This window comes from Brachyhypopomus gauderio, chromosome 10, assembly GCF_052324685.1.
Source record: "Brachyhypopomus gauderio isolate BG-103 chromosome 10, BGAUD_0.2, whole genome shotgun sequence".
NCBI classification, from domain to species: domain Eukaryota; kingdom Metazoa; phylum Chordata; class Actinopteri; order Gymnotiformes; family Hypopomidae; genus Brachyhypopomus; species Brachyhypopomus gauderio.
In genome coordinates, this window is record NC_135220.1 from 15775242 (window position 1) to 15789025 (window position 13784).

At 47.6% G+C, this 13784-nt stretch overlaps 1 protein-coding gene across 1 annotated transcript in view; it reads right to left on the bottom strand.

Annotated features, from left to right (window-relative positions):
- Positions 1-609: 609 nt before the first annotated feature.
- The window catches only part of LOC143525701 (leucine-rich repeat transmembrane neuronal protein 4), a 110119-nt gene continuing 96944 nt past the window's right edge, over positions 610-13784 (bottom strand). Inside the window, exon 3 of the mRNA XM_077019936.1 lies at positions 610-3784. Coding sequence (XP_076876051.1) covers positions 3446-3784 — 339 coding nt within the window. The 3' untranslated portion in view covers positions 610-3445. The remainder of the gene's footprint in view (positions 3785-13784) is intronic.

Below are 13784 nucleotides of genomic sequence, written 5' to 3' on the forward strand. Positions count from 1 at the left end.
ATCTGGTGAACAGCTTTCAGCAGCTAGTGGGAAATATTTTGGAATAACCCCGATCTTAACCTTAGTGTGATATATTTTAGAATAACCTCGAACTTAACCCTAGTGGGAAATATTTTGGAATAACCCCGATCTTAACCTTAGTTTGATATATTTTGGAATAACCCCGATCTTAACCCTAGTGGGAAATATTTTAGAATAACCCCGATCTTAACCCTAGTGGGAAATATTTTAGAATAACCCCGATCTTAACCATAGTGGGATATATTTTGGAATAACCCCGATCTAAACCATAGTGGGATATATTCTGGAATAACCAGAACCTGGGCTGATAATCCTCCTCTGTCCACAGCTGCTGCAGGGGAGAAGGTGCTTCTGTCAGCAGTCGAGTGCAGAGCACCCTGTCAGTCTGAGATGCTGTGCTGGTCTGGACGTGATGTCTCTCTCATCTTCTCTCTCATCTTCTCTACTGCCAGCACGCCAGAGTTTGTTGTGTTTTACCCACTGCAGGAAGGCCGTATGTGGTTGGCATGGGGAGTGGAGCTGTTTTGGTGGGATTTTTTTTTTGTTTGTATAATTTTTTTTTTCTTTTTTTTTTTTTTTTTTTTTTTTACTTTAAAACACAGCACTGGAGTGTAACGTTCACAGCCATTTACAATAATATCAAACAAACAGCTCATACATCATACATGAAGCTTTGGAACACAACACAAGCCACTCCTGTACAAGTAGTTCTGCTTTGTTTGTTTTCTCTTTTTTTGTGTATCTCTTGTATATTGCCAGGACTACAAAACCCAGCAGTGGTGTGGGGTGGGGCGGAGTTCAGTGGCTGTATAACCAGCAGCTATACAGTGCTAAGGTGCCCCGTTTGGAATGGAGGTTGCAAAGTGAAACCAGGGTGTGGACACCATGAGAAACAACATTAAAATGATAAGATAAACTATTAAATCTTTACACTGTCAAAAGACTGATGAGCCAAGGATGAATTATGATTATGAACTGATGAGCACCGTGAGATGTAAAAGTGAAGCAGATAGAAAAATATTGATCTTCAAAATGTTGATATTACTGAAAACGTCTCTCTGTAAGCTGTTCTGAGATCAGTTTCTGCAGAGCAACACCTATTACTCCCCTTATGCCACACGAGGCATCTGCACGCATATGTGTGTGCGTGAGCACGTGTGTGTGTAAGTGTGCATGTGCACACGTGTGTGTGTCAGAAGAAGCAAATGGCATACTTTTTTCTCTTATTTACAAGATAAACATGTCCTATTGAATCTGTGTGTTAATTAATTAGTGTCTGCAACCATAGTAACGCATTTCTTGGAGTCTTTGTCTCTCCGAGGGAGCCTGTCATCTCGTCCTCCATTAGCTGTTTTGCGATTGCATTCAGTCCATTCCTGTGGCAGAGGGCCCCGCCCTCGCGCTCCCCCTCTCTGCAGGAGTGATGCTGGACAGGCCCAGCCCCCCCCGAGCTTGGGAGTCTGACCAGATCAACAGCAACAACAACAAAAAATCCAGGAGACCCACACCAGCAGTGAGCGTGGTACGAGATCCACATCCATGTTGAGTCCAAACCCACAGGCACACGAGGTGACTGAAAAAGACATCCAGGTACACCAGCAGTAATCCCAGGGTTCCTGCCTGATGTTATGAGTCCATCCATAGGTTCACAGAGAAGAAAGGGAACGTCTTGGCAGATGTGGAGGCTGGAGCAGGACTTGGCAAACGTAAGGGCTCAGCAGCACACCGGCAACTTAGCAAAGCATCGAAATACATGTACACATGTAAATGGCATTTACATGTGTGTGTGTGTGTGTGCGTGTGTGTAGATGTGCATTTACATTTGTGTACCTAAATATCCTGTGACCTCAGAACTAAATCCCCAGACATGGAAAACACGCTGCAAGCCGTTTGGTTTCAGACTGCATGGATGGAGCCGGTGGACAGGATGAGCAAGCACAGCTTGATTTCTACCCCGAGATCCCCCAAGAATCGTTCTGAGGTAACATCTCAAGTCCACGACTACTGTTTCATTCTGTTCTCCTTTTCTGTCCCGACTGAATGGGCTGAGATGAAGGACACGCTCTTTAGATTCTGTTAGAGGACAGCATGTTCCGTTTATTTACCTCCTCGTGCTGAATGTTTTTGGCTTTTTCCCCTCATTAGACATTTCTGCTCGTTACAGTGTCTGCAGATAATTGGTGCAATGGTTGCTGGTTTAAAGTAAACTCAAAGCAACCTTTTTTCGAGAAGGATGGCTATACCTGCGAACACAGTCTACACACACACACTCCTGTCTTGACACATGTAGTGAAAAAAGACCTAACGTTTTTTTTCTTAAGCTAGTTCTCCCACTGCTTGTTTATCACTCACTGGCAGCTGACCTCTGGGTTGGATGTACTGAATACTGGGTGCATTGAGTGCTGGATTTACTGAGTATTGGCTGTACTGAGTACTGGGTGTACTGAGTACTGAGTCTGGGCTTTGCTGTGTGTGAGCTCATTAGGTTTGGAGGTGTGCTACCACACATAAGAGGAACTTGCACTTCATGTCCATCTAAATGAACACCTGATCTTTGGTACATGTGAACACTGCATGAGCTCAGCATGGAGACCCGCAGCTCAGCATGAGACCTACAGCTCAGCACGGAGACCCGCAGCTCAGCACAGAGACCTGGCCTCTCAGACTTTAATTAAAACTTTTACAGTGTCAGGAGACCAGAGCCGTTTCAGCTCCATTCTATTTGAAAGGCTAATGTCCGTACAGACATCTCTTAAATCAAATAGTTGACACCATTTGTAATGACTGGCTGGTAACATAAATGAAAATAACAGCAAGAGGTCTTTTGCACTCTGGTAAACATTAATTTGTTTCACTCCTTCCCTCACATGCTCCCCTCTTCCCCCTCTCCGTCTCCCTGGCCCTTTCTCTTGCTTCACAGGAAAAAAAAAAACATGTTTATTGCACATATTCCTTGTCATTCTCCACACAGCAGGAGTGAATCGCCATTATCGGCTCTCTGGAGGAGACGTCCTGTTGCGTTGGTGTGAAGAGGACACGGGATAGGAGCCAAAGTGATGTTTAACGCACCATGCATGTCATGTTCGCTTTCAATTTGCCATTGAGCAGTACGGACAAAAGCAGCGTTTGTGTCAGGCAAAAAAGACAAAGAAAAATGAGAATAGAAAAACAAGAATGAAATCCCCTGTACATGTAGCCAAGTGGTGTGGGAGTGTATCGAGAGTAGAAATCGCAGGCTGTCGCTTTCTGGGGCCTTTCTTTAGTTTTTTTTTCCCTTTCCCTGTTTTCCCATCTGAGAAGATGTTCACTCAGGAGAAGGAGAAGACCCCTCCACCTCCCCTTCCTTCAGTCCACCTGGGTGAGTGACGGCAGGACTCGGGCCTCTATCCAAGATCTGCTCTTACCTCTCCAGGCATGGTGAGGGTTAGCGTCCAAAGGTCAGGGTGCTGGTGGGCCGCTCGGTGGTGGGGTAGTTTCGGGAGCGTTCAGCACTGGGGTAAGGGATGCTGGGGCCCTGCACGGGGCCTCCGAGCGACGGGGGCGAGCACGGCCCTATGGTGCCCGAGTTGGAGGGGGGTGCAGCGGGGAGGGCCACAGTCTGGATGGTGCCCCTCTCGCGGAGAGGCAGCTCATCCAGCCCATCCAGGAGCTGCGTGGAGCCCTCGTAGCTCATGTTGAGGCGCAGGGGCTGGTGAGCATGGCAGTAGTCCACCACGGGCTGCTCGTAGGGGTAGAAGGAGAGAGCGCTCATCTGGTGAGGTACCTGGAGAAAGGGGGATGGAGAAGAGGAGGGACAGGGGAAGAGAAAGAGGGAAGAGTTTTTTTAAGAAATAATATCTGCAACTGCAAAAAACTGGACAAACGTTGCCAAAACAACATTCAAACCATGTTTCAGTTCCCAAACACAAATATTTCCTATCAAAATTTTTTTGATAGGAAATACCTTGTTTTTACAGGAAATACCTTGTGTTAAACATATGGAGTGAAAGTTTTCAAAGGAGGTTGGAGGCCAATATAAGGGTGACATGGAGAGACCTTAGCCAGCTATCACAACTGCATAAAGGCATGAAGGCGATCAATTCCCACCAAGTACAAGCCGCCCATACCTGAGGCCTCTGGCATGCAAAAATTAACTTCATCACACAACAGCAAAGCCCAGTTGCACCTGAGACCACAGCAACCTCCCTGAACAGGATCCAGTAACCGTCATGCCAGCAGACATCCAAGAAAGGCTCTCGGGTCTGAAGTGCTGGACATCCCAGGTTCACACCTACTGAACATGGTTCATAGCTCCTGAACACAGTTCATACCTACTGAACATGGTTCATACCTACTGGCTGAAAAAGCATTCTGCACTATGAGCACCTGTCGGCACAAATGAACCAGCTGCTAACAGATGGCACCCACCCTGGATAGGTAACCCAAGGCTGAACAGTCCTGAACAGGAAGAACCCCCAGAAAGGGGCAGTTCCATCTAAATATTTGCCAAGCATCATGACAGCTAACATAAGTAGACTCAATGCAAGAGTGGGGCACTGCAAGGGCAGAGGAGCCAAGCACCAGCTACGGGTGGAGAAAACCTCCACTCGAGACCGTAAGACCAGACAGACCTGTGCACCACCTGGGTTGACTACAGCAAAGCCAATGTTTAAATGCACATGGACCCTGTTTTTCTTGAGGCTGTATTATGTCAACACCACTATAAAAGTCTTCATCAAGAAGTCAGTAGAGCTGTGAAACCCTACAGCCAAATTCCTGAAAAAAGAGTCTGGCAAGTGTCGAGAAGTGGGAAGTTCAAGATGCAGGCCACCAACACCTACACTCTACCAGTCACAAGATACTCCACTGGTACAATAAGCTGACCAAATGGGATGATGGAATCTGACATCAAGACAAAGTAACTCCCATTGCATGGAGGACTTCATCCTAAATCCAGCACTCTGACACTGTACTCAAAGGAGGGTGAGCATAAGTGCTACTGTCCAGGATAAAATACCCAGGATTCAGGAGAATGCCAGGAAGTTGGTTTCAAGTGATTAAATATTTACTGATTACTTCAGACAGCATGAATCACCTTGGGAGGAAAAACCCCTGCACTGTATGTATCACTGGCAAATTATGGGAGTGGTTGATATGGAGAAACACTGCCAGTGGCTGGAAAAAGCTGGATTGTAAGACAGCACGGAGGCACTGATCATGGCTGGGCTCTACCACAAAAGACAGGACTGCAGATGCAAGCTGTGCAAAGATGCCCCTGAGACAATCCAACACTCAATAGCGAGTTGTGAGATTCTAGCAGGCAGAGAGAGCATACATGGAACTCCAAGTAGCTGACAAAGTATACAGAAACAGTATATATCAGAATCATAATAAACAGATTAATCTGTGCTGAGTATGGGCTGGAGTGTGGGCTTTCTGTCTGAGGAGCCTGTCTCTTGTCTGAGGTTGTCTGAGGAGTGTGTCTCATGTCTCAGGAGTGTGTCTCATGTCTGAGGAGCGTGTCTCTCGTCTGAGGAGTGTGTCTCATGTCTGAGGAGCGTGTCTCTCGTCTGAGGCTGTCTGAGGAGTGTGTCTCATGTCTGAGTAGTGTGTCTCCTGTCTGAGGAGCACGACTCCTGTCTGAAGTTGTCTATTGAGCATCATCATCATAATCTTTAGTCAGAGCAGCTGAGGATGTCTGAGAAACATGTCTCACTATCTCGTGTCTGTGGAGCATGTCTCCTATCTGAGGCTGTCTGAGAAGCATGTCTCCTGTCTTAGGAGTGTGTCTCCTATCTGAGGCTATTTGAGGGACATGTCTTCTGTCTGAGGTGAGCATCTGTCTGCAGAGCATGACTGGTATCTGAGGCTGTTTGAGGAACACATCTTTTGTCTGAGGAACACGTCTCCTGTCTGAGACTGTCTGAAGAGCATGTCTGCAGTCTGAGGAACACATCTCCTGTCTGAGACTGTCTGAAGAGCATGTCTGCAGTCTGAGGAACACGTCTCCTGTCTGAGACTGTCTGAAGAGCATGTCTGCTGTTTGTGGAACACATCTCCTGTCTGAGACTGTCTGAAGAGCATGTCTGATGTTTGCGGAACACATCTCCTGTCTGAGACTGTCTGAAGAGCATGTCTGCTGTTTGAGGAGCACGTCTTCTGTTTGAAGATGTCTGAGTGGTGTTTCTCCTGTCTGAGGAGTGTGTCAGTTTCTGAAGAGCATATCTGTTGCTCAGTGAATCATTCTGTGGGATTGTGTATGTGTGGGTGTGTGTATGCGTATGTGTGAGTGTGCAACAAACATAAATGCAAACATATTTCAACATATAAATGCAAAAATATTTTCACACAAATGCACACACCACCCACAGAGAAACACACACACACGGGCACACACCACCCACAGAGCAACACACACACCCGTGCACACACCACCCACAGAGAAACACACACACACACACACACACACACACACACACACACACACACACACACACACACACACACACACACACACACACACACACACACACACACACACACACACACACACACAGCAATGCACAGACACCCACACAAGCTAATTGTGTTCTTATGACAAAGTCACTGACATCATCAAGACGAGAGACATCATATATGCTGCTATGTCATGTCATGTTGAGTAGTGGTTCACTACTCAAATATTCATACATAAGTGCACACACACACACACACACACACACACACACACACACACACACACACACACACACACACACACACACACACACAGCCAAGTTTTGTATTTTACTTTTCATACACTCAAACATATGCACACTCATACACATGCCAACAAACTAGAGACGTATTTTTCCCAGAACCCCTGCTGCGTGCTTCTTTAAAAGGGACCAATTACCAGCAGTGGAAAACAAGCACAACAGGATGTGAAGCGTGACAGCAGTCAGGGCAAATTAACTGAACGGCAGTGACGAAAGAGCTTCCCCAGCATGACAGACAAGGGCACATTTACAAAGAAGCTCCTGACGAGAGACAAACCAAATTAACGGGTGAAACCAACTGGGAAGCCACTGTATGGGAGTAGATAGGCAGAGGGGTTGGCTAAAGGCCCTGGACATGTGGGCCAGCATTAGCCACGCCCAGAAGGTTGTGGTGCAGCATGGATCGTTAGGCTCTGCTGGTACTGCTCCAATTTGCGTCTAATAGAATCTCCTTGACTTGAAGTGGAATAAGCGCCTCCATTTCAGAACGGCTGTGTTTCAAATTCATTACTCTGATAAAACATCAGAAACAAAACCTGCAGGATTTACTTCAGTCCTCCTTCGTGATCTGCGCGGTGTGTGTAGCCGTTCAGACACACTCTCAGAGATATCTACGCACAGTTGTAGGGGAGATGAAAATTGTCTTGAAAATCAAGAAAGACGATGCTAAAAAGATGCAGAAATACCACTGGGGTCGGGTCACTGAGGGTCAAATACCTGAGGGTCGGGTCACTGAGGGTCAGATCACTGAGGGTCAGGTTGCTGTTTTAGGTCAGCTGTCAGGGCTGTAGCTCCACACACACTCCACCCCTTGTCCTGGCTTCATGCTGTAGCGTCTTACCCTTAACTATAAACTTTTAAAAACATTTTAAACCAAGCAAAAAAAATTTGCTAAAACACCAATTGAATAGAATGAGTTGTAGTGGTGTGTAGGAAAATATATTTTCAAAATTTTAATGATTTGTTGAGGAGACTCCTCTTCCACCAGCAAGCCACAAACTCTCATTCAAGCAACAATGGTGAGCAACAACAAGTAAAAAAATAAAAATCTTCAGATGACAAAGATGAAAATAACAGCCTTGCGTGTAGCTTATGGAGGCCAGACTAGAGTGGCAGCCATGTGCTACAGTAAAAAATAAATAAACAATGACTCATGAACAATCACTCATTTTACATTCAATTGGCAGCTGTAGTCAGAGCTGTGGGGGCTGCACACCCATGGCCCTCTATTAAAAGAAGCCTTCTCAAAGCAGTGCTTGGAAAACCACGACTTTAAAGTTTAACATCTACAAAATAAGTTATACACAATTTTGATTCAATTTTGGGTCGGGTCACTAAGGGGTTCCAGAACAGGTGTGTGAGATCAATCATGGCTCCTGAGTTCAGAAACCAAGGACTGGCAGAAAACCCGAGTGTTGGACACGAGCGTGGTCTCCCAGTATCTGTACTGGAGTCAGACATGAGTGTGGTCTCCCAGTGTCTGAACTGGAGTCAGACATGAGCGTGGTCTCCCAGTATCTGTACTGGAGTCAGACACGAGCGTGGTCTCCCAGTGTCTGAACTGGAGTCAGACATGAGCGTGGTCTCCCAGTGTCTGAACTGGAGTCAGACATGAGCGTGTTCTCCTAGTATCTGTACTGGAGTCAGACACGAGCGTTTTCTCCAAGTATCTGTACTGGAGTCAGACATGAGCGTGGTCTCTCATTATCTGTACTGGAGTCAGACACGAGCGTGGTCTCTCATTATCTGTACTGGAGTCAGACACGAGCGTGGTCTCCCAGTATCTGTACTTGAGTAAGACACAAGCGTGGTCTCCCAGTATCTGTACTGGAGTAAGACACAAGCGTGGTCTCCCAGTATCTGTACTGGAGTCAGACACGAGGGTGGTCTCCCAGTATCTGTACTGGAGTCAGACACGAGGGTGGTCTCCCAGTATCTGTACTGGAGTAAGACACAAGCGTGGTCTCTCATTATCTGTACTGGAGTCAGACACGAGCGTGGTCTCCCAGTATCTGTACTGGAGTAAGACACAAGCGTGGTCTCCCAGTATCTGTACTGGAGTCAGACACGAGCGTGGTCTCCCAGTATCTGTACTGGAGTCAGACACGAGCGTGGTCTCCCAGTATCTGTACTGGAGTCAGACACGAGCGTGGTCTCCCAGTATCTGTACTGGAGTAAGACACAAGCGTGGTCTCCCAGTATCTGTACTGGAGTCAGACACGAGCGTGGTCTCCCAGTATCTGTACTGGAGTCAGACACGAGCGTGGTCTCCCAGTATCTGTACTGGAGTCAGACACAAGCGTGGTCTCCCAGTATCTGTACTGGAGTCAGACACGAGCGTGGTCTCCCAGTATCTGTACTGGAGTCAGACACAAGCGTGGTCTCCCAGTATCTGTACTGGAGTAAGACACGAGCGTGGTCTCCCAGTATCTGTACTGGAGTCAGACACGAGCGTGGTCTCCCAGTATCTGTACTGGAGTCAGACACGAGCATGGTCTCCCAGTATCTGTACTGGAGTAAGACACGAGCATGGTCTCCCAGTATCTGTACTGGAGTTAGACACGAGGGTGGTCTCCCAGTGTCTGTACTGGAGTTAGACATGAGCGTGGTCTCTCATTATCTGTACTGGAGTCAGACATGAGCGTGGTCTCTCATTATCTGTACTGGAGTCAGACATGAGCGTGGTCTCCCAGTATCTGTACTGGAGTCAGACACGAGCGTGGTCTCCCAGTATCTGTACTGGAGTCAGACACGAGCGTGGTCTCCCAGTATCTGTACTGGAGTCAGACACGAGCGTGGTCTCTCATTATCTGTACTGGAGTCAGACATGAGCGTGGTCTCCCAGTATCTGTACTGGAGTCAGACATGAGCGTGGTCTCCCAGTATCTGTACTGGAGTCAGACATGAGCGTGGTCTCCCAGTATCTGTACTGGAGTCAGACACGAGCGTGGTCTCCCAGTATCTGTACTGGAGTAAGACACAAGCGTGGTCTCCCAGTATCTGTACTGGAGTCAGACACGAGCGTGGTCTCCCAGTATCTGTACTGGAGTCAGACACGAGCGTGGTCTCCCAGTATCTGTACTGGAGTAAGACACAAGCGTGGTCTCCCAGTATCTGTACTGGAGTCAGACACGAGCGTGGTCTCCCAGTATCTGTACTGGAGTTAGACATGAGCGTGGTCTCTCATTATCTGTACTGGAGTCAGACATGAGCGTGGTCTCTCATTATCTGTACTGGAGTCAGACATGAGCGTGGTCTCCCAGTATCTGTACTGGAGTCAGACACGAGCATGGTCTCCCAGTATCTGTACTGGAGTCAGACACGAGCGTGGTCTCCCAGTATCTGTACTGGAGAAAGACACAAGCGTGGTCTCTCATTATCTGTACTGGAGTCAGACATGAGCGTGGTCTCCCAGTATCTGTACTGGAGTCAGACATGAGCGTGGTCTCCCAGTATCTGTACTGGAGTCAGACATGAGCGTGGTCTCCCAGTATCTGTACTGGAGTCAGACATGAGCGTGGTCTCCCAGTATCTGTACTGGAGTCAGACACGAGCGTGGTCTCCCAGTATCTGTACTGGAGTCAGACATGAGCGTGGTCTCCCAGTATCTGTACTGGAGTCACACATGAGCGTGGTCTCCCAGTATCTGTACTGGAGTCAGACATGAGCGTGGTCTCCCAGTATCTGTACTGGAGTCAGACACGAGCGTGGTCTCCCAGTATCTGTACTGGAGTCAGACATGAGCGTGGTCTCCCAGTATCTGTACTGGAGTCACACATGAGCGTGGTCTCCCAGTATCTGTACTGGAGTCAGACATGAGCGTGGTCTCCCAGTATCGGTTCTGGTGTCAGACCCATTTCTCATGCTGCCAGGCTCTTTGGATGTGACGGTGCACCAGAGCAAATCATGCAGTTGGGGAGTAGAGCCAGTGTGTGCCCCAGTTCCCCAGGTAATGGGATCTACGTGAGACTGGGTGCAGCCACAGAGGAGATCAGGCTGGAGCTCCTCGTGTGGGGGACCAGCACGGCACACAGAACCAGTCCTGCTTCACCGACCACTTCAAGCATTCCCGTAAAAGCGTTCAGTGTTATTTTATACCCACAATTCCAGGTCAGTCTGACCTTATTACTGGGTTGTTTGTTTGCTGGGTAGCGTAAAACAAACAAATGCATAACGGAAGAAGCACGTCTCCAGTGCAGAGGTAGATCTTGTCGAGAGTTCAGCCTCTTTAATAAGCATGTATGGACATACTTCCTCCTGTCTCTGTTAAGTACTCAGTTAAGCTGGGTTATTCATTACATTACAGGCACTCAGAGGATTAGTTGCCATGCACTCTCTCTTTCTCTTTCTTTCTCTCTCTCTCTCACTCACACACATTTACAATCTCTTACAATCTCTCTCTCTCTCCCTCCCCCTCCCATCTTTTTCTCTCTCTTCCTCTTCATCTTCATCCAATCTCCGGTCCTTGTTGCCCTCTTATCTGCTGTCATACAACAATTCTCAGATAGGAACTCCAACTGATTTCTGTAGATTCCTTCAGAGTGTATGCAGGTGAGAGTGCTGCTGTCTGAGTGAGAGTGAGAGTGTTTCTGTTTGAGTGAGAGTGAGAGGGTTTCTGTCTGAGTGAGAGTGCTCCTTTCCGAGTGAGAGTGCTTCTGTATGAGTAAGAGTGAGAGTGCTCCTGTCTTTGTGAGTCAGGGAGAGAAATACAATAAGACAGTGTGTAAGATTACAGAGTAAGACAGCAGAGAGTGTGAGGGTGTGTGTTCTCCTGTGTGCCGTGAGTGCTGAACAGTCATAATGTGAGAATAACTGTGAGGTCTCACACTTTAAGCACTGAAATGACTTACATTGCTTACATTGTTCTCATTTTTGAACAGGTCACAGTGATTGGTAATGCACTTTTAATGCCGTGTGTGTGTGTGTGTGTGTGTGTGTGTGTGTGTGTGTGTGTGTGTGTGTGTGTGTGTGTGTGTTTGTGTGTGTGTGTGTGTGTGTGTGTATAATAAATAATTGTGTGTATTCTCTTGTCAAACAGGTGTTGTGGATCAGTCAGTACATGTGCACACATGGCATGACAAAGGAGGACCAGACTATTGTAATCACATTATTTGTCAGCACACTAGTTGTGCTGGTGCTTGGTGCTATAATGTGGGGGGGGGTGGTTTGTGTTCTGTTGTTCCCCTTCAGTCAGTGTCTTCTGCTCTCTTACACACGCCACTACATGGCGTCTGGCTACAGACCAGTTGCTGTAGCTGTTCATCACCAAATACACAGACCGAGGGGCTCTGTCAGGACGCTAGGTGTCTTTGGAAGTCAACTATGTTTAAATCAATTTAAAAAACATAGACAGAAAGGCAGCTATACAGGTGGGTGGGTGGATGGATGGATGGAAAGACAGACAGGTGGAGGCATGGATGGATGGATGGATGGATGGACAGACAGACAGGTGGAGGCATGGATGGATGGATGGATGGACAGACAGACAGGTGGAGGGGTGAGCAAGCAGCACAGCCACAAGCCAGGATAACACATGATACACAGACAGTATCATTAGACAACTAGAGGCCAAAAACTGCACATGACTGCAGCTGCATGCATTACTGAATTCCAGGGCAATATTTGCTTTGATCTACTGCATTTCAAATGCGATCTAGAGTTTATGCTAAGCAGTTTGCTGATGCAAGCACTTTGAGCCACACACGTCTGTTCTCACATCCAGGCACTTGCACTGCATATTCTTAAAGAGACATCACCCTGGCCAGGGACAGCGCCGTAGAGTTCAGAGGCTGCCCACCCGTATCTGGGAGATGAACCAGGCCCACACATGCAGCTAATGCACCTCTGACGTTGGCGTGAACCCTGTGCGTGGTCTGCTCTGGCCAGAAGCTCAAATGCATCTGTGCAGAAGGCTGTGATGGCAGCTCTCTGCCTGTATCTTCACAGTGCACGGCGGGACGGAGGGTCAGGCGAGTTCACGTCAGGAACCCTTCGTGATCACGTGGGAACGACTCACTTGTTCCCTTTTAAAAAGTGCAAAGCGTTGAGATAACGTGTCATGACATGTAGTGGGGTGTCACAGGGTTCAACAGGGTGGAATTTAGTGTTTTGTGTGCATCAACTTGATTTCTGTTCTTGTAGATCATCTTGATTTTTAAATAAATGCATTGGCATGACAAATATGACAGTTGGCACCTGAAGTCAGACCTGGGTGGGTGCTGTACACCCGTGGCCCTCTATTCATGACACATTATTCATCACTTTATTTGACTGGTATTTCCTCCGCTCCAAGTGGAATTAAATCTTTTTTCTAAGAGTGCTGAAGTGAGTGTGTGTGTGCCCCTGTCTAAGTAAATGTAATGTAGCCCTGGTGATCACAACCGCAGTTACACAGATGGGGCACTGGAGGTTTATGTGACTGTGAAGCTATTAGAAGCATTTCTACTGGTCTGAGAGCAGTGCTACCGCACGCAGCAGCAGGTACAGCGTGGAGAAGAGATGCAGAAGAAGGATGAAGACAAGACCTTTAATCACTGTGGCACAAACGTCTGCAGAGAATTCAACTAACAGGTCTACCAATTAAGCTAACAAGACAGGAAGCGCTCACCTCTGCCCTGATGTCTTCGGCTTTGCATATTTAGGTCCATATCTAGATTCAAAGTTGCCCTTGTTTGGATCGTTAAGACTGAGCACCGCTGATGTTGAGTACTGGGGGCTCACTGTGCATGCAGGGGACGGAGAGGATGGAGGGGACGGAGGGGATGAAGAGGACGGAGGGGACAGAGAGGACGGAGGGGATGAAGAGGACAGAGAGGATGCAGGGGACGGAGAGGATGAAGGGGACGGAGGGGACAGAGAGGATGGACCAAATTGCTGCTTTATTTGATAGTAGCCAGGGTGCTACAGTGTGGGGTGCTACAATATGGCGTGCTACAATATGGCTTGCTACAGTATGGCGTGCTATACTATGGGGTGCTACAGTATGGCATGCTATACTATGGGGTGCTACAGTATGGGGTGCTACAG